At 49.1% G+C, this 21,784-nt stretch overlaps 2 protein-coding genes across 4 annotated transcripts in view; one reads left to right on the plus strand and one right to left on the minus strand.

Moving 5' to 3' along the window:
• LOC138064563 (uncharacterized) lies at positions 1 to 15,342 on the minus strand. Its single transcript, XM_068927780.1, has 5 exons — positions 15,306 to 15,342; positions 14,490 to 14,677; positions 10,164 to 10,324; positions 3,740 to 7,066; positions 1 to 3,470 (listed from the first exon to the last, which is right to left on the minus strand). The coding sequence occupies exons 1-4, from the start codon at positions 15,340 to 15,342 to the stop codon at positions 6,823 to 6,825; spliced, it is 630 nt and encodes a 209-aa protein (XP_068783881.1). The 3' UTR covers positions 1 to 3,470; positions 3,740 to 6,822.
• CLTA (clathrin light chain A) overlaps positions 14,353 to 21,784 on the plus strand; it is a 13,873-nt gene continuing 6,441 nt past the window's right edge. For 2 of the 3 annotated variants that reach the window (XM_068928594.1, XM_068928595.1), the window contains exons 1-2: positions 14,411 to 14,691; positions 21,183 to 21,217. In XM_068928594.1, the coding sequence (XP_068784695.1) occupies positions 14,481 to 14,691; positions 21,183 to 21,217 (246 nt within the window). In that variant the 5' untranslated portion in view covers positions 14,411 to 14,480. Of the gene's footprint in view, positions 14,692 to 21,182; positions 21,218 to 21,784 lie in introns of all 3 variants that reach the window. The other variant, XM_068928596.1, reaches the window with a different exon arrangement.

Consider the following 21,784-nt stretch of genomic DNA (forward strand, 5'->3'; position numbering starts at 1 on the left):
TCTTTACTTGTGTGAACCACAGTTTATTTCCTCTGTACAAAATAATTGCCTTCAAATATGTATCTTTCTTTGGAGAAAAATGATGAAGTAAAAGCTCTGAAGAAGAAAACACTCTGCGTTCCCAGATGTCCTCGTGGTTAGCCATTCCACGCCCTGATCATACCTGAAGGGGAGAGGTGAATTAACTTGCTCCTTTAGCTCACTGCAGGCTGCTACTAAGTAAGTTAGGGCCAACTGCGGACATCTGCCTCCTCTAAACCACACCAAGAAAATCAACCCCATCCTGTACTGCAGAGGACAGTGGGGAGCAAGAGTTCACCTGGAAACACATCTCAGGGATGTCCTTTTTTTATCCAGGAGAGCACTTCAAGAATCTCCTGTTAACGTGCTGGTGACAGTACAGCTTCCTAAGACAATGAACAAGGCCAAAGCTTATAGAGCAGTTTGTTGGGTACTGGCCTCATGTTACTTTTTATTCCGTTATGTTTTGTAGACTTGATAGGTAGAAGTACTTTTGAAAGGCTTTCATTTGGAATTATATTCTATAACGTTGAATTAACAACATGGTATACACAGGATTACATAGTTAAATTGTTCTTCCATTAGTCCATGAGCACTTACAGCAGCAATATAAATGTGATGCACAAGTTTGACCCAGTGAGTGTAAAATATCTTGAATGAAGTTCAGGGCTAGTGTGAATTGATTGAACATTCAATCAGAAGACTGAGAGGGGATCTCATCAACGTCTACAGGTATCTGAAGGGGAGGTGTCGAGAGGATGGGGCCAGACTCTTCTCCATCGTGCCCAGTGACAGGACAAGAGGCAACGGGCACAAACTGAAACACGGGAAGTTCTGTCTGAACAGGAGGACGAACTTGTTGACTGTGAGGGTGACAGGGCACTGGAAGAGGTTGCCCAGAGAGGTAGTGGCGTCTCCTTGCCTGGAGATATTCAAAACCCGTCTGGACGCAATCCTGGGCAATATGCTGTAGAGGACCCTGCTTGAGCAGGGGGTTCGGACTAGATGATCTCCAGAGGCCCCTTCCAACCTCAACCATTCTGTGATTCATAGCCAGCACTAGGTATCGTGCATTCATTTTCATGCCAGGAATGAATTGCCTTATGATTGTGGCAATAGCACAAGTGGGAAGTAGTAAAATAATAATGAATTATCTATCCAAAGTTGCCAGATTGTCCACTGCCATTGGCATGCAGCATAGAGAAACTACAATTCTCTTAATAGATTGTGTGTCCGGATGTGATATTGGGTTTGGCAGCTGACGCTCCTCACCAGAGCAGCAGTCCATATACTGGGCCTAGAACCTTAAGCGTGTTCAGGAACCACAGTTGCCTGGAACTTGATATGTTTGAATGATTTCTCACTGTTAGGTCAATTGTGTAAAAGTAGTGAAAACAGTACAGTCTCACAATGATGTCTATATTATTTATAGAACTGCGGAAATTCCTGAGTTTTATCTTAAGTCACATTTCTGTCTCCCAATACCATGCATGGGCTAAAGCTGCACATTATCTGTAGCAATATGTCCGTGAACTCCCTTTGGCCTATCAGGTGAGAGTGAGACTTGGAAAAATGGTCTGTCTCCCATACTCCCTGCAAGGCTACTACCAACCTGGTCTCAGGAAGGATGCTGAGGAGAAATGAGGAGGTAAGCTACTTCTCCCTACTTCTCCCTTCTTTAGGGACAGAGAGAATTAACACTTTGTCTTCTGAACTGCGGCAGTGACATTGTATTTTCTGTGACTTAAGCTGAGATGACTGCATAAACTTAGGGCCCGTGGCTTTCCTCTCTCTTTCTCCAGTGTCTGCTCCTCACTTTGGAAGACTAAAAAGAATCACACGTATGTAAAAAACAAACCCTGAAATCTCTTGGCCTTTTGGAGTCTCAGTCATCATTTTTAAATGCTCAGAGGTGGCATTACTGGTACAATGAAGTAGCAGCCACATCCCATGGAGCGGAACCACTAGCCTAAAATTGCTTACTATGGACTTGTCCTTCCAGTGAACATTTGGAGGGTTCTTATTAGCAGTCCCTATCCGGGTCATTGCTGCGTCAGTTGCAGCTGTAGTAGTGTAAAGGGACTTTTTGCTGGTATGGCTGTTCCCAGAGCTGAACTGCATCCTTGTGAGAGACTGCAGTGACAGTGACAGTGACTACTTGAACAGAAAAACCACACCCTCAGCTGACATGCTAATATGCTAGACCCAGCCTAAGAAATACCCTCCATTTCAGACCAGAAATGCTCTTGATATAATGGTATACCATGATATATATATATATCATGTATATATGGTATACCATCAGCTCTGAGATGAGGCATGGAACGGATACCACTTTTTATAATGCAATGAGACCTGTAGATGATGGTGGGAAGAGGACACTATACAAATTCCATTTTTTGCTTTGTCCATGTGAGGGCTGCAGAGCAAATAGGTTTTTTAAAGCCTAATCAGTGAATAAATAGGAATTAACTAAAAAAAGACAATTTTGTTGCTTTCTCCACTACTCAGCAGTATCACCTCGTAAGGAAACTAGTAGATATATAAAGAGCAGAAATGTGTGTATCCACGTAGAAATTACCAGTGCTCTAGAAACGGGTCCATTTAGGGGCTGTTTCATAGCCAGGAAAGTTTCAGGGTGACTGAACCTGTATTAGCCATTTCTGCTGGTCAATTACAGCGACTATAGTCACATGCAGATGGATACAAATGCAGCCATAGTTTATTTGTGGGTGCTGAACTGCAGCTGTAGAAATTACAGTCCCTTTTTAAGCCATAAAGGGTTACACTGTGCATAATATGTATTGCACAATGTATGTTCTGTATGCTTATGAACAGTTTATAAAGAGAATAAAAAACTAGAGGCATGTTACAGGAATTAGTAATATGCCTCATAGGGGGCCATAATAATATTATCTGAGGAATTATATAGGGCTACAAGCCATGCTATGATCTGCTGAAATTTCAGATTGTAATGGTCAATTAACTACGAAACCACCTCATACTCGTTATTGGCTGCACAGAACAATTTTGGAGTTACCTTAGCACAGAAAGTGTGTTAAATGCTGAGAATAATTATAACAAAGTTTTCCTCAAAAATTAGCTAACTGAAAGAGCAGCTCATTAAGAAAGTATTTCTTAATGGGGATACTTGGAGTGGCTTCTAAAGGAAGCTTCTAAAGTGTTAAGGGTCACTAAATTTTAGTTTACCCTCCAATAAGCTTGCTCATGAGGCATTAGTTCAATCAAGCAATATGGTTTGCAACCCAAAGCCCCAACTTGTTCCTCAAGGTTCAGTAGGTTTTTCCTATACAAATGCTTACCATCAGCTCTCCAGAACAGATACATACACCTCTTTGTTGCAGCAGGAAGAAGATGCCTCCAGAGCACAAATAATTAACTCTTGCAATAATTTCCTGATGGCAGAATACGGCTTTCTCTGTTATGATCTGAAATGGCAAAAGAGCAAGACCCTGTGGTTTTCGTTATCCTGTGTTAGAGCAGTAGAACTGAATGTAAGAGAATATGCAGATTTAATTCTACTGTAAAGCAAAAAAGCAAGAAACATTAAAATTACAGGAAGTTCAAAACAGTGAGAGAGCTGTTCCAACTTGGGCAGTTTTATACTGCCACCTCCTAGAAATAGCTAGTAGCCTTGATACTGTCATTTTCATGAAGGCAGTAAATCCCACAGCAAATGAGTAGGGGTAGGACCTACTTCGTGATGTCAAATGTCGGGGATCCTTGACTCTCATGTTCCTGATGAGGGTGTAGCAACAGCAATTGCAAAATTGTACTTTGTTAACCTCTATGATGTCTAAAATCCTGGTACTGTTGTTGGGGTTTCGTTTTTAGTTCAGTGGGACAACCATCTTATGCCGAGAATTTTAAGGAGAAGTGTGTTTTTAAGCCTGACCACAGTGCATTGAATGTATATGCAATAAGGCTTTATTGAGGAATTAGAGAGCTCGAGAGGCCAAGTGCACATGACCTGTGCACTCAGACAGACATGTGCTTGTGTTGCTGTACACAGGCCTGGAGACTGGCTGGCAGGACAGAAGATCTTAGAAGGGTCACGGTCCTTGAAGCAGGCAGCGTGCTTGGAGCCTTGAGTCAGTGTGCAGCAAGACGGTTCCTTGGTGATCCAGTGACGACGATCATTTCTCAGCAGCAGTCTCTCTCTGCTATCAAGATCTGATCGTCTTGTAACATCTTTTTGTTTCACAGCAGACTGTCCGTCTTTGGCCTCCATGCCTTGGACTATATGCTGTGCAGTGCAGGCAGGGGTTAACTTCCCCAGCCCACGTTAGGTGCTTTATCCTGTTGTTCAACTGCTTTCTTGCTTACTGTCTCCTTGTTCTCCTTGTTATGTGCAAAGCAGTTTTTCCCAGCTCTTAAGGTTGTATTCCTTCAGTAACCAATAGCTGACCATCAGTGAGATGTTTACAGTCTTGTGGCCTCTGTTTTCAGCCTGTGCCCATATTTTCAAGGTCTTTGCTATTATCCCACACTTACACTCCTCATCATAACAAGAGACACCTGGTACCCAGCTCCAGTTCACACAGCAAATTCGCACAAGCTGATAACAAGCCTAACAGCCCACCAGTCCTGTGGCCTTGCAAAGTTAGCATTAAGCCTCTCACTGGCAATGACAATATTGTTTTACCGGGCCGCTAGACAACAGTCACTGGTGGTATACCTCATTCTGGTGACAGGAAGAAACTGTTTTCTCTAGATTTTCTTTATTTCAGTGCCTCATCTGAACTTAGATTCCACCCAAGCTTTGCCTAGTCAAGACTGCCAGAATGCTTCTCTTTATGCTCTGCACACCTTTCTCTTGCCAGCTTTAATGCCATGTGTATTTTGAATGAGTGGATACTTGCTAGCAGTTGAGTGAATTGTACTTTCTGGAAGCAGACGGACATAGTCTGTCACAAGATTTCAAAGACTTTCAATGACTGTGAGCCAGGGATAAGTGAGACTGGCTGATACTGGGCCAGTGGACTGGGGGGAACGGGATTTAGACTGGATGAGGAGCCAAGTCTGATTGAAAGGTGTTGGAGTGGGGAACCAGCACATGAGTCAAAAGAGAAAGACTGCTTTGGTGAGAAGGGAGAGGGCTGGAAATAGCAGGTCAAGGGACTGAACCATGAAATTTGAAGAGCTAGTCCTTACTGGGATCAGTAAGATGACACAAATGGGACTGGGAATAAGCAACCTGCATGAGAAAAAGGCAGAGGAGGGGCACAATGAAGGATGTGGAAAAGATGATGTTAAACGTGGAAAAATGACAGGAGAAAAGGTCTGTGATCCCCTAGAGCACATTCCAAAACTGGTAAAGAGCTTGAATCTAACCAGGCCTTCAACATATTTTCTCCCTCCCACACTACACAGCTTCCAATGCTGTGCATATCACTGGGACAGACTGCTATTTGATTTGATAACGGTATACACAAAGAACTATAAAAACTGAAAAGATAAGGGCTCCCCAGTTTGAGATTGCTTTTCAGCCCTCATTATTCCTTCTTTTAGCATAATCATTATAGAATACTCAGCAAATGACGCCTCCTCTCTCCAGCCAGGGATCCTGCCCCAACTTGTACCAGGTGTAGTGGAAGAGATTGTCCGAGAGCCCTTTAGAACTCTTTAGGCAGACACTGAATAAAGTTTCTGGAACAGAAAAGCTGGTCTCTAAGCTGAGTCAGTTATATGATTCCCACTGCCTTTGCCACAGAGCTGCTGGGTGATGCTGCACAAACTACTGAAACAAGCTTTTCTTATGTAATTGCCGATTTGCATTCCTCATTTTATGGCCCTGTGATTTGAGGCATTGTGATTTAATTTACAGAAGCGCTGAATTCTTGCAGCTACAAATCCATGGCAGAAGTGGCTCAAACCAATACAAGGTTTATAAAATACCTGGTCTTTGGCATCTCTAAATGGGCATTCAGAATAAATATACACTGCCCACTGTAATCTCATTGGGGAGACCTCACGTAATATCATGATCCTGCCCTTTACCTGTCGCTTCTTTCCTGAAAGATCCACCCTTGATGTCTAATTCCTTACCCAAAACTGTATAACACGTGGTCTGATAATCTTGTGCTCCCCAGGCTCTGCTATCACAGTATTGCTGTATCTCTATGTGTCTATGTATGCGTTCTTCTGTATGTCTTTGAAGTATCTTGTCTCTGTCTTTGCAAACCTGCCTCTCGTTACCACTCCTCCCTGGTCTCTTGTCATTTTACTTCCTACCTTTTTGCTCTGGCAGTCTGTCCCTCTGCTCTGTTCATCTTTGTGTATCTCCACTTCCCTTAAGCATGGAGAATCTAATCTCTCAGTAGAGAGCCTCTACCCTCTGCTTACTCAGATTCTTCTTGAACACTAGGCAGTGCTGTGGTAATTAGATACAGCTGAAACAGCAAAAAAATGTGGCAACACTGCATGAAATTAGGGAGTCTGTGTGCAAACCACCTATTACTTTGCTGTGTTTTACTTTTCTTTCTTTACCTCCTGTCACTGGGCGTTGTTTGGAACAGCAACGGTACCTTGTATGTTTATAACGTGCCTAACGCATTGAAGATGCTACCAGCAGCATCTCCTCTCTGCTCTATCCAGGTGGATTCACTTGGAAACAAATCAGGATGGGAAACTGAAAGCAACTCAGGTTTGCTGTGGTGGCACAGTCCTGGTAGCAGAAGACATGCTTGTCAATACGTATACGAAGTAGTGGTGAGATCCTTCAAGACTGACTAGCCCTCCAAGCTGGCTGGTCAGTTGATGCTTCCCCAGGAGTCTGTTTCATGAAACAAAACTTCGCTCCTCCTCCTGGAGATCAGGACTACCTGTTTCAGGGAACTGAACGAGATACTCAAAGACTAGTTTCTCCTGGGTGTTGCAGCAGTAAACGTCAGTCTCTAGTTTGATCCTGCCTGAATGATCCTTGCCCTCCTCTCTTCCAAGACGGGCAGAGTGGACAGCTGGTGTGTTCAGGCGGTTAATACCTGTAGGATTTATAGGCTGCAGCTTAGCTTCAACTCCAGCTCTGTCAGAAAGAGGTCAACTGCTGCAGCATCCATACTGTCATCTTTCAGTCTAGTTAGAAAACATTAGCCTCCTGTAACTGGAAAACAAGTTTTTTTCTAACTTGTCCCTGTAGCTTGAAGGATCCCTAGTCATTAGCAGGTTAAGGAAATCTATTCAGTGATTTCAATGAGCTTGAACCAGACCCTGGTCATTATGTGCCCACCTTTCTTATTGCTGTAACTCTCAGCTCTTGTACAACGCGGCTCTTAGAGAGATTTCTTGCGGTTTGGTTAGATGTTGTTAGGTGTCCAGATGTCATTCATACAATGTCTGTCTCATCTGCCTACTGAAACAGTTACCAGAGAATTGCAAGGACTGGTTTTAACATTTTCTTCTCTGCTCTGGAAACACATACTCTACTGAATGGATCATTTCCTAAATCAAAAACCTTTTGAAATAGCCAGTAACAATCCCACTATTCTGATGCAGTGCTTTCCATAATGTTGTACATACACAACTGCGATCTCACGTTTTGGCAAATGCTTGAAAAATTTACTTCTTCACTTGCTTTAAAAAAGAAAAGCCAAACACCTTTTAGAACAACTTTTACAGTAGGGGACAGTACACTTAGGAATGGGAATTATACGCCATTGTGCTCCCAGAAATTGTGGAGAAACTGAACCAGCCTGAAGGTCTTCTGAAGTCTGATGGTCCTTGGTCTGTCCATTATGGGTTATTCATTTATTGTTCCTGTCCAGAACTGTCCTATCAGTGTGACATAGCAACAGAGCACTACGCGTGAATTACAAGGGGCACCACTGCTATAGTCTATAGCGGCCCCTAAGCAGTGACATCCTCCTTCAGAAAAAAAGAGATTATATTGACTACTTTTTCGGATAGGAAAGCAGGAACAAATGGAATCCTTTTGACAGTGCAGTATTTCAAGCATCTGAACTCTAGGTAGCGTTCAAATTGTGTAGCTCATCATCCAACCAGATCTAATAACACTATTTTTATTTGCCTCTGAAGTCAGTGGTTAACGTGACCCATTCTGATGGAACTGAGATAACAATTACCTTGCAGTCAAACACAAATTTATAATTCTGCTTATATTTCATATTCCTTCTTCCCTATTCTGCAATGTTAGAGACGAGCGAGAAACCAGAATTAGTTTTAATTTGAAATCACAACATTCTGTTTGTGTTATTAAGTCATCAGAAGTCCCCATAGGGCCAAGAGGTACTGGAAGAGCAAATGAGGAAGTTGGTAAGTTGTCACCCAGCATTCACTCTTCCCTAACAGTTAAAGGGACTCCACTGCTGTTTGCTGTAATGAAGGAGCAGTGATGAAAACGCATATGGAAGAGTTCTAGTATAACCAATTATGGGACAACGCCAGCGAGTGTTTCTGTGTGGATACGGAATACGCTTTGTGATGCTGTGTCATTTTTATATGCAGTCTTCTGTTCTGAATGGCAGGGCTGCTTCCTATGAGCTATCGTTCTTTACTCTTGAACTTTTCTGTGGCTGGTCAAGATTAATGAAAATAAATAACCACGCTATGCATTTTTTACTAGGAGATAAAAGATAGAATTCAGGAAAATCCAGCTTTCCCACCAAGCTACATTCTGAGTTTTCACAGAAGAAACCAGGCATATGTTTTAGTTCACTACATGAGGTGGGAGGTGCTTTCTGTTCTGCTGGATGAGTTTCGACTACCCTGCTCTTTTTTTTTTCTCTCTTAGCAAATGATATTCACAGTGGAGGAGGGGTGTAACCAAAAATGCAGTTCATCTCATTGAGCCAATTCATGTAGGAAAGAACTGACTTCCAGAGTTAGGCTTTTCTCTGAATTTGGCCACCTTCAGAATCTTGTCTGAATGGGATTATAACATAAACCTGGACTGTTTATCTCTAATACACCATGAAACATGCCCAAAGGCTTAGAGGCAACATGCCTATACTCTTAAGTGTAGTTGAACGAAGACCTCTTGCAGCAACAGCACGACTTAAGAGCCCAGGGCATCATCCTGCCCCTTCTCAGTCATCCTTTTTCTCTCCCCTTACTGTCGACCATGTTAATAAACTGTTTGCAAATCTGTGTGATAAGCCAGATACGGAAAGGGAACTGAGTTAAAAATAATGTAGCTGAAAAACTTGGGTGGGATAGGGGCTGCTTAAGTCACACTGTCACGCAAACAAACACTTTTGTCAGACTGTAACATGCAATATATTGTACAGATGTAATTTGAAATTACACTAAATTTAACCTTTCCAGATAGAAATTATACAACACTGCAACACAAAACACTGATGCTTTTAGTTACTCATTCTGCAGGTTCAGATTCATCTCTGAGGTGCTAATGGATTAATATTGTATTAGCATTTATGCTGGAATAATAGCTTCTGTCTGCCCCACTCTTGTTTTAGGCAAGATTCAGGACAGACTTGCGTATTTTGGGCATGAAGCCTGTTGGAAAAGGGAGCTAATTGAGCTCTAGCCCAGCTTAGCACTGGTGCCTAAAGTAGATGAAGCCTGTAGGCCGCAGGACTGAATTGAAATGAGCTCGAGAGACATTGCTGAGGATGTGACTGCAAACCCAGCTAGAACCAGCCCTCAAGGACACAGCACACAATGGACAGAGGTAACGGTTAACCTTCAGATAAGATAAGGCATGATGAAGCAGGAACAGAGCAACTGTCCCGGGATGCAGACATGAACCAGTCAAGAGGAAAGAGATCACCAACTCAGTAAAGAAGAGTGGAAGAGACTGTCACAGGCAGGTGGGGAAATAAGACCGTAAGGAGTATAAATACCCCAGAATTTCTCTGTTCAGGGTCCCTCCCCGGCGACAGCCAGCTCGAGCTGTTACTTTACTGTACCGTCATTTAAATAAATATTTAATTTCACTGCTAGACATACGTGAGACTCTGCTCCTCGGAAACCTAGGGTCAAACTATTTCCATAACAAAGCCGCCACAAAAATACCAAGCGAGTACAGCACTGCTTCACTTAAACTGAGTAATCTGAGGGCAGCACAATGGTGTGCCAGTTTCTGACAGAGACCGAAAGCAGACTGTGGCTTCTTGATCCAGAAACGGAAATCAGTGGGTCACCTGAGCGTGATGGTCACAAGCACCTGCAGAGCGCTGCGCTCGCCTTCAGCCCGCCCCAAGCTGTGCTTCGGCACAGGTCTGGCCCACGTGGCAGCCGCCTGACAGACACGGCAGCTGGGCCCCTGCAGACACGCAGGGCACATCCCTGCTCTTCCTCCTGCCTGGGAACACAAAGGAGCGTTACAGACCCCCATGGGCACCCTGCAGCCCCCCCCACGGCGCGCACAACTGCCCCCCAGCCCCAGTGCAGCTCACAGCCGTCCCACGAATCCCCCCACACCACGGCACAAACAACCATCCCCACGCCCTCCCCCAGCACAGACAACTACCCCCCACCTGCCCCTCACTGGCTTGCACACCCATCCCCACAACCCCCTACAGGGGGCGCACAACTGCCCCCGCAACCCGCCCCCCATGGCGCACACAACACCCTCCCACTCCTGTGGCATACACAGCCGCCCCCCACAACCCTCCCCAACCCCCCCAGCAGCACACGCAATCATGCCTCCAACCTCCCCCGCCCCGGCCCCAACCCCCCACAAAAACACCACCCCAACGCCCTCCAATGGCACACACAACCGCCCCCACACAGGACTGCCACCACAATGCCACCACCCGCCAGCACACAACACCCCCCGCACAGCCAACCCCCTCCTCGCACACCCCCAGCACAGCCAACCCCCTCCCCGCAACCCCCCAAACAGCCAACCCCCTCCCCACACACCCCCAGCACACACAACCCCCCCACACAACACCCCCCCGCACAGCCAACCCCCTCCCCGCACACCCCCCGCACAGCCTACCCCCTCCCCACACACCCCCAGCACACAACACCCCCCGCACAGCCAATCCCCTCCCCGCAACCCCCCGCACAGCCTACCCCCTCCCCACACACCCCCAGCACACAACACCCCCCGCACAGCCAATCCCCTCCCCGCAACCCCCCGCACAGCCTACCCCCTCCCCACACACCCCCAGCACACAACACCCCCCGCACAGCCAATCCCCTCCCCGCAACCCCCCGCACAGCCTACCCCCTCCCCACACACCCCCAGCACACACAACCCCCCCACACAACACCCCCCCGCACAACCAACCCCCTCCTCGCACACCCCCCCGCACAGCCAACCCCCTCCCCACAACCCCCCGCACAGCCTACCCCCTCCCTACACACCCGCAGCACACACAACCCCCCCCACACAACACCCCCCGCACAGCCAACCCCCTTCCCACACACCCCCCGCACAGCCAACCCCCTCCCCACACACCCCCAGCACACACAACCCCCACACACAACACCCCCCGCACAGCCAACCCCCTCCCCGCAACCCCCCGCACACCCAACCCCCTCCCCACACACCCCCCCACAACCCCCCCACACAACACCCCCCACACAGCCAACCCCCTCCCCACACACCCCCCACAACCCCCCCACACAACACCCCCCACACAGCCAACCCCCTCCCCACACACCCCCCCACAACCCCCCCAACACCCCCCACACAGCCAACCCCCTCCCCACACACCCCCAGCACACACAACCCCCCCCACAACACCCCCTGCACAGCCATCCCCCTCCCCGCAACCCCCCACACAGCCAACCCCCTCCCCGCAACCCCCCGAACAGCCAACCCCCTCCCCACACACCCCCAGCACACACAACCACCCCCCACAACACCCCCCGCACAGCCAACCCCCTCCCCGCAACCCCCCGAACAGCCAACCCCCTCCCCACACACCCCCAGCACACGCAACCCCCCCACACAACACCCCCCGCACAGCCAACCCCCTCCCTGCAACCCCCCGAACAGCCTACCCACTCCCCACACACCCCCAGCACACACAACCCCCCCACACAACACCCCCCGCACAGCCAACCCCCTCCCCGCAACCCCCCGCACAGCCAACCCCCTCCCCACACCCCCAGCACACACAACACCCCTCGCACAGCCAACCCCCTCCCCGCACACCCCCCACACAGCCAACCCCCTCCCCACACACCCGCAGCACACACAACCCCCCACACAACACCCCCCGCACAGCCAACCCCCTCCCCTCAACACCCCGCACAGCCTACCCCCTCCCCACACACTCCCAGCACACACAACCCCCCACACAACATCCCCCGCACAGCCAACCCCCTCCCCGCAACCCCCCGCACAGCCAACCCCCTCCCCACACACCCCCCCACAACCCCCCACACACAACCCCCCCCACACAGCCAACCCCCTCCCCACACACCCCCAGCACACACAACCCCCCCACACAACACCCCCCGCACAGCCAACCCCCTCCCCGCAACCCCCCGCACAGCCTACCCCCTCCCCGCAACCCCCCAAACAGCCTACCCCCTCCCCACACACCCCCAGCACACACAACCACCCCCCACAACACCCCCCGCACAGCCAACCCCCTCCCCGCAACCCCCCGAACAGCCAACCCCCTCCCCACACACCCCCAGCACACACAACCCCCCCACACAACACCCCCCGCACAGCCAACCCCCTCCCCGCAACCCCCCGCACACCCAACCCCCTCCCCACACACCCAGCACACACAACCCCCCCCAACACCCCCCGCACAGCCAACCCCCTCCCCGTACACCCCCCAGCACACACCACCCCCGCACACACAACACCCCCCTGCACACCCAACCCCCTCCTCGCACACCCCCCAGCACACACACCACCCCCGCACACACACCACCCCCAGCACACCCAACCCCCTCCTCGCACACCCCCCAGCACACACACCACCCCCGCACACACAACATCCCCCCCACACCCAACCCCCTCCCCACACACCCCACCTCTGGCACAGCCAATCCCCTCCCCGCACACCCCCCTGAGCACCCAATCCCCCCTGCGCACCCAACACCCCCACCCAACAGCCCCCCCGCGCACCCAACCCCCTCCCCGCACACACAATCCTCTCTCCGCACAACCCCCCCCACACACAATCCCCTCCCCGCACATCCAACCCCCTCCCCGTACACCCCCTGCACACCCAACCCCCTCCCCGCACACTCCACCCCCCCACAGCACCCCCCCCGCACACCCCACCCCCTCCCCGCACACCCCACCCCCCAACACCCCCCCCGCACACCCAACCCCCTCCCCGTACACCCCCCGCACACCCAACCCCCTCCCCACATAGCCAACCCCCTCCCCGTACACCCAACCCCCTCCCCGCACACCCCACCCCCAGTACACCCCCCGCATACCCAACCCCCTCCCCGCACACCCCACCCCCCCACAACACCCTCCCGCACACCCAACCCCCTCCCCGCACACCCCACCCCCCAACAGCCCCCCGCACACCCAACCCCCTCCCCACACACCCAACCCCCTCCCCGTACACCCCCCCGCACACCCAACCCCCTCCCCGCACACCCCACCGCCCCACAACACCCCCCCCGCACACCCAGCCTCCTCCCCGCACACCCCACCCCCCCACAACACCCTCCCGCACACCCAACCCCCTCCCCGCACACCCCACCCCCCAACAGCCCCCCGCACACCCAGCCCCCTCCCCGCACACCCCACCCCCCCACAACACCCCCCCGCACACCCAACCCCCTCCCCGCACACCCCACCCCCCCACAACACCCTCCCGCACACCCAACCCCCTCCCCGCACACCCCACCCCCCAACAGCCCCCCGCACACCCAACCCCCTCCCCGCACACCCCACCCCCCCACAACACCCTCCCGCACACCCAACCCCCTCCCCGCACACCCCACCCCCCAACAGCCCCCCGCACACCCAACCCCCTCCCCGCACACCCCACCCCCCCACAACACCCTCCCGCACACCCAACCCCCTCCCCGCACACCCCACCCCCCAACAGCCCCCCGCACACCCAACCCCCTCCCCGCACACCCCACCCCCCAACAGCCCCCCGCACACCCAGCCCCCTCCCCGCACACCCCACCCCCCCACAACACCCCCCCACACACACACCCAACCCCCTCCCCGTACACCCCCCGCCCACCCCACCGCACGCTCGACCCTGATTGGCTCCGCCGCCACCCCCTGCCCTCACCTCACCCTCGCCGGAAACCGCCCAGAGCGTCGCGCGGGGCGCCCCGTTAGCCCCGCCCCCGCCTCCCGCCGATTGGCGGCGCTGCCGCCGGGCGCTCGGCTCTGATTGGCGCGCCTTGGGCGCCGTTCCCCTCCCCCAGCCCCGCTGCGCGCCGATTCCGGGGCGGGGGGCGTTGGGGCCGGAAGCCGCTGCCGACCGCGCCCGCCCGGCCGCTCGCCCCCGCCCGGCCGCTCGCCCCCGCCCGGCCGCCCGCCCGCCCGCCCGCTCGCCGCCATGGCCGACCTGGAGGTCTTCGGCGCCCAGCCGCCGGCGCCCGCCGCCAGCGACAACGGGGCCCTCGACGGCGCCGAGGAGGACCCGGCCGCCGCCTTCCTGGCGCAGCAGGAGAACGAGATCGCCGGCATCGAGAACGACGAGGGCTACAGCATCCTGGAGGGCGGCGAGGTGCCCGGCTCGCTGCAGGGCCACGACTACCTCGAGGCGGGTACGCGGCGGGCGTCCGTCCCCCCCCGCGGGCGCCGCTCCGGCCCGGCCCGGCCCGGCCCGGCCCGGGCGGAGCAGCGCGCTGCGCCCCCGCTTGCGCCCCCGCTTGCGCGGGCCTTGCGGGCCGGGCCGGGCCGGGGCGCCTGCTGGCGGCGGCCGTCTGCTTGTGCCGCGCCGCCGGCCGCTCTTCCCTGCTGACCTTTGCTCCGCACCGGAGCAAACGCACGGTGCAGGGTGCGCGGTTTTCTGGGGGAGGGCGGCTAGGCGCGTCGGGAAGCGGGCAGGAGCGTGCTGTCGGTTAGCCTGGACCGGAGGACGTCTCTGCGTGCAAAGGGCTTTCACTTCATTTTACGTTATTTAAATAAACTGCAGTCCGGGTGGAAGCCTAGGGTGATGCTGCTCTGAACTGAGGTGTCTGGCAGGCTTTGCTTGTTCCTGTCGCCGGGTCTATGGGAGCACAGTTTGCACGAGTTCCTTTATCCTTTAGAGAAGCTGCTACTGAGTTGAGTAACTTTGCTCCCTGCTTCATCTTCTTCAGAATTAGCTCTTTGGCGTGAAGCCTGATCTCGAAAATTGCGGGCCCCTCCTATGTACAAGGATGCAAGTGTATGTTACCTCCTGGGACGAAGCGTAGGTAGATTAAGCGAAGCATGGAGACGTGTGGATTCCAGTGCTGACCTAATTGCAGTGCAGTCCTTCAGAGGCAACTCATTCAGACAGTCCAGACCATACGGACTCCATGCTTCCCTCATAAGGGATGTTTACGTGAGGGTAGCTTCCTCAAGCTCTTAGGAACTGAGGACAGTCCTTATCCAAACACCGTCCTGTTTTGATACCAGACACAGCCTGGCCTGGGTATTTTATCTATTAAGGCAGAAATAGAGGTGGTAGGCACCTCTGCTTTCACTTTCAGAAGCCTCAGACGTTGCTTTATGAAGTTTTAGGTCTTACCTGGTCCTTTAGTTTCAAACAAACAGACCCTGAAACATTAAAGTAGCTGTTTGAAAACTAACCCCTTTTTTGGAAGCTTTTTTGACTTTGATCTTTCCCAACAGGCTGCTAGAATTGATCGGGTCCACACCTTGTCTATGTGCATATAATGTGGCTATTGCAGTGTAATTCCTGGTCAAAAACTCAACTTCTTAAGTACTTCCACATTAGCTGGATATACAAAAACAATTTTCAAGCTTTGCTTTTTCAGGAGTTCATGAGACACTTAAGGTCACTTGGCATGGAAGGCAAAACTTTTACTGGAGGATTTCTACCAGAAAGGGGGTCATAAAAAATATGGATGCAGTAATTTGGCCTGCGGATCTGGTAGGTGTTGATGTGATCTGTATGTCGTCTTGCTTTCTAGCAAGCATATGGCTTGCTTGTGTGATCTGGCCTGTTTAATAGGGGTAGCACGTAGCGCTTGTGGACTTGTGGTGGTCTCCTCTGTTAGCAGAATATCTGTTTGTTGAACTGTGGGAGCCTGTACTCTCGAAAAGTAAAAAGTGGAGCATAATACATGGTGACGTAGGACTGATGACTTCTGCAGCTCTGTATCTTTGAGAGTTCTTATAATCTGATCACATTTGTTTAAAAAAAAAAAAAAAAAGACAGCTGTACTCTAGAGCATATTAGCTAAACCGTTGTATGTTTTCAATAGGAGAATGCAAATTTCTCCTTGCACTGTCTGTATAAATCCATAAGCATTCTGGCCAAGGATTTGTGGATTTACTTTTTTTAACCTTAACCTTTTAGATCTCCTTATCTATAGACCTGGTGGATAAGTTTCCTTTTTACATGCCAAAGCAAAAGTCATAGTTGAGGCAGCTCTCAAATGAGGTTTCAAGATCTTGACTTCAAATACTGTGAGAAATAGTCACCTACTTCTTAAAAGAAGGCCGTGACCCAGAAGGCTGTGGTATGTAAACAGTCGTCCTGTTCAAGCTTCTGGGGCATGTGAAAACTAGTTGAGGTTTCCCTTGAAAAGTGAAGCATAATCCCTGATTTGGGAAATGGGGAAATACTGTATAGAGTAATTATTGTTACCTAGTAGTTAGTATCTTGGTCTCTTTTAATGGGATCCCCTTTGCAGTGGTAAATTCATGCCTACGTTTATTTTGAGTGGAGTTTTTCAACCTTCTCCAGTCTTACAGTATTAGGTCTTCAAGCTGCACTCGTTCAGGCTTGCTGAGAACATATAGCAAGTGAACTGCTAAAGCTTGAAGTGTCTGGCAGTTAAGAAACCTGATTGCATTTCATGGTTGTCCGTAAACCATAACAGCTCATAACGTTTATTAGTCTTGCAGGGACTGAATATCAATTGGCTTGAAAAAGTAATTAGGATAGAATTGTTTTTTCCTGTCTGTACAGTTGGAACCACAGATTGAACAAGTTACTTGTTAGGGACTGCTGATAATCTTCCTTAACTCTTGGAACAGCTATTGCCCTGAGTTTTGCTGCATAGGCGCTACCTTAAAGTAGCACCAAAGCACCAAAGGTAGCACTGAAACAGATGGTAAACTGAAAAGGCTGGCATCTGTTCCGCTTGCTGTCTCTTTGTGGTGGTATGCTGTTGACCAAGCTCCTCTGAGCTCCAAGAGCTATTTTGCCCGCAGCAACAGAATGCTACGTCTGTTACAAAGTTACAGAAGTTGTCATGGCATAGCATTATTGCTGATCCTTGGGAGATGGTGGGGCTAGTATGAGCCTACTAGCTATTTGAAAATGAGAGAACTTTGTTGTTGTTTTATTGTTACAGCAGAATTGGGACTAGGACACAGGAAATAAGGCTAAGGGATTGAGAAGGGTGCTTCACTTTGCACGTGGGCGTGGCGGTAAGCTTGTAGCTAGAAAAAGTCATTTCTTCTCCCCAAGTTTTCTTAGGTCAGAATGCAAGAAACTCAGCAAAAGACTTTTCTGTGATCCTGTGATGAATGACAAATAGGTGAAGGGAATGCTTTAGTTCCCCAAAGAAAAAGAGGAGCAACCTAGAGCTCTTCTTCCAGTGGTGAAGTAACTTAACTGTATGCCAGACTATACGAAGCTTGATTATGTTCTTCTTTTGTTAGAATCATCGCTACTAGTTCACTTGAAGTAGAGGTGAAGAAGCAGAACACTCGGTGTTTAAAAGCAGAGCCTAAAAGTAGCTCATAATGTACTACTTTTATGTGTAGTCATATTGAAGTTTTTCTCCTGCGTGCTAGATAGTCCAGAGTGTAGCTGGGATAGTTGAGTCCTACCTGTGAGGTAGGAGATGGTTTGGCTTACATTAGAAGTGTTATCTCTGCAAGCTGCTGGCTCTAACTCTTCTGATAGCCCTCTCATCTGCTGCACTGAGAACAGACTTTGGAGAAGCTTGCAAGCAAGACTAGCAAATAGTACAGAGCCTGGCGTTACTGCAGGGAGTTGCCTTCAGAGTAGCTGATCATCACTACAGTAAGCCTCTCACAGCTTACTGCTTGTTCAAATTCAATATTAAAATTTCTTTCAAAGAGGGAGATGTTTCAAGTCTAGAAGTAAGCCATTGGCTAAAATTGTGCTGTATGGTCTTGGAACTAATCTCTAGTTTCTGCGTACAAGAAAGAGAGCGCAACTGCAGAAGGAGTAGCATGTTTCCAAACCCAGTGTTATCTTCTCAGACTGCCCAGTTCCTGAAGTTGTGTCAACTTTCTTGGCCGTTCCTTTCGCTGGGGGCTTAACTTGGCAGAGTCACCATGTATTGAGTCTACAACTGAAGGACTGAAGTAACGAAGCTGTTGCTGTAGTTATCTTCAAGCTGCTCAAATCTTTCTCTATTAAGCTGGAGTGCAGGTGGAAGACGCTGATTGTTGATGTCTGTTTCTAGCAGGTTTGACTGCCCTCTCTCTCCTGCATATGCACATAGCCGACACAGTTCATGCTCTCACCTCTCTTCCAGACTAAAGACTAGCTGGTTGCTGTGTGAAAGCTCAATATCCTGTTGTCAACATATATATATATATATCAGAAGCTTTTGGATGTTTAGATGTGTTTTGTATAACCGTATCCTTAGAAATGAAGCTTTGTCTCAAAGAACCTAGATCTTCTGGAGTTCATAAGCAAAATCGAGGAATATGAGGCATTCCTAGCTTTAGCAGTTCTGAAAGTGCAGTGTTAACTTCAGCGATTTCAAGATGCAGTGCTGTGACAGAATTGGATAGGCTCTGATGCCAGCAGAGAGCTCTCGTTATTGTTCTTGGCTGATGAAAACATAGCGATAGTGGCAATAGTATTTAGGCTTTTTCTGCAGGAAGTCAGATATGAGTGCAGATGAAAGCCTGCTACACAGCTAGCTTTGCTTACTGAGACGAAGGCTAGAAAACATAGTTATTCTAGACTTGATAATGAACTATGCAAACATTGAGACTGGAGAGTTGAAATGAGAGAATATGTGAATGTTTATCCAGTTCCCTTTAGTGTTCTTGCGTAGCCATATTGCAGCATGTTAGTAAAGTGCCTTTTCCTCTTCTGCTTGCAGTATGCTTAGTCAGCATGCTGACTCTGCATCTTAATCACAAGTTCTAGAAAGCTCAAAACAAGTGGGAAGCTTGTATTAATATTTCTAAAGCTTCTGACTCCACTGCTCTCTGAAAACACTGAGCTTTGTGCTATTAGCAAGGGTTTCCAAACAGAAGAAAAGTAGCCCTGACAAGGATAAATCTTTCTCAGCCACATCTCTCAGCAAAATCCTTGCCCTCCTCTCTTCCAAGACGGGCAGAGTGGACAGCTGGTGTGTTCAGGCAGTTAATACCTGTAGGATTTATAGGCTGCAGCTTAGCTTCAACTCCAGCCCTGTCAAAAAGGGGTCAACTGCTGCAGCATCCATATATGGATAAACACTAAGTCTAAACTGAAGGTGAGTGGAATGTAAGCATGTTCTCTTTGTGGGCTTTAATCTTTACTAAACCTGTTCAGTAGAGCTGTTAAGCGTAGCTGTAATTGCCAAGTCAGTGTATGTACAGTGGTTGCTACAAATCTGCTTTGAGGGGACTTCCATCTTAGTATTAAATGGTGTGCAGGGTAACTGCTGTGAAGCAGACATGAAGCTAACAGCATCTATGCCTCTCTGCCTCTCATACCGGTTCTTTTTGGCTCTTGCAACTTGCTGAGAAGTAGCAAGCAGATGGAGTAGCTGTCCTCTTTCAGATATAGGCATCTCATTAGAAAATAGTAGATTCCTGTAACTGAAACTAGTGTGTTTTCCTAAATTTTCAATGTACTTGAATTGAATCTCTCCCCTCCTGAAGGTAATAAGTATGTTTCCATGGACTGCTATCTTTAAAACTTAACTACCATATTTGAATTAATGTCTTTCAGGTTCTCTGCCCCATAGGGTGGAATACTGCTACTGGCTTATGGAATAGGGCTGCTAATACAGTTTCCTGATAAAGGAGTAAGGAGAGCTTCCTGTGTCAGTAACAGTGGCCTGATGCTAGGACATTCATAGCCTTAAAGAAGAGATAGAGGATGCAGCAGCATAGTGTTCTTAGTTTCAGCTGAATTAACTGCTCTACTTGAGTATTTTCCTGGTGAAAATACTTGAGTTTACTATTGGATGATCTTGGTACAATATCAGCTTTCACTGAAGAGTTTTTTTTTAAGTATGGCAGAAACACTCCTGTGTGATCAGTTTACCCATCATAGTGTTACAGGTGAGGCAAGGCTGTTAGTGATGAGACTAACATCACACAGGCAGACACTTTCTCAGAATGATATGTTAGCTGTTCTTGAGAATCTTGGTGCTTCTTGCATTTTTTTGGAGATTTGAATAGTTTCACAGACTCGATCGTGGCAGATGTTCCCTGCTGCTTCCTTCAATAAGATGAAATCCCAAACCGTTCAGATTCTGTGACAAAGATTGCCATCTGATTCCTGTTCCTGAGACTTTACTGCCAATGTCCCTTTGGAGGGAATAATGTTGCAGCCAAGTCAGGGAGCAGGAAGGTATCCAAGATGTCACCACACAAGGTAGCTGAAAGCTGTTTTTGCTAGAAATGTTAGTCACAGCTTTTGAGCTGATTAGGAATTAGAAGGTAACCTAAGTATGGTAAACGTTACTAAGGGCTGGCCTACAGGGCTTTTAATCTTCCAGGGAGAGACAAAAATAACGGAAGTCATGCTTTCTAACTTATGAACAGCTTTCTAGCATTCAGCTTCAAGGGCAGGGAGGAGAAAGTGTGAATAACTTTGTGAATAACTTGAGAACACTGTTTGATGTGGCCTGCAGCCTGATCTCATGAGGAAGAAGTGACTCTGTAGCACTGGTTCTGAAGAATGATGGTTTGCTTCTCTCTGCAAAAGCCAATTGGTAACTGTTGGAAAAGGGCAGAAATAAGGCAGTGACCCTGCAGGGTCCCAAGTAACAATCGCTTGCATGACTCCTGTTTAAGATACTGTTAAATAAGCTTTCTGAACAAGTTACTCTGGTCAGTTAATCTGGCTATGTTTTTGTCAAATCACTAAACTATAGTCACTTCTTTACAGATGTTGATGGAGTGGTGAATGGAGATGTCTACAAGGTAAGGCAGAAGTATTTTGTACTTAGAATGTGCTGTTATACTGTACTGTAGCTTTAATCTAAACGAATGCTTTCCATGACTTGTCCCTAATGTACTTAACTCGTCCGAAGAGGAACTTCTGTTCTATTATCTTATATCAAAGCTATTAATGCTTCTACTATGCCTCTCCTCTGAACTCAAAGGCAATTTAGAGCAGTAATGTATTTTTCATTATGGCTTCATAGGATGACCACTGTGGGCTGACCGACAGGTTCTGTGGTGTGGCCAGCAAGCTCAGTGGAATGAATTCTGAATACCTAGTTTGAAGCAGACTGTTCCAAACTGCTTGTCCTGTAAGGATAAATCATGTATCCTGCTTGTCTTAAGGTTGATCTTTCGAGGGGCTAACTGATAGAAAACATTGTACAGCTTCCATGTTTTTACGATGATATAAAGTTGCATGAAATTAAACTGCTAAATATCTCTGTGGTGATATGAAAGCGTTTTAATCAGGCATGGTATGACAAATGCGGAAGATGCTGCTGTACCAGCGAAGAAGGGGGTATGCTAAGGTGGTCACTGTGACTG

Source organism: Struthio camelus, chromosome Z (assembly GCF_040807025.1).
Source record: "Struthio camelus isolate bStrCam1 chromosome Z, bStrCam1.hap1, whole genome shotgun sequence".
Taxonomy (NCBI): Eukaryota; Metazoa; Chordata; class Aves; order Struthioniformes; family Struthionidae; genus Struthio; species Struthio camelus.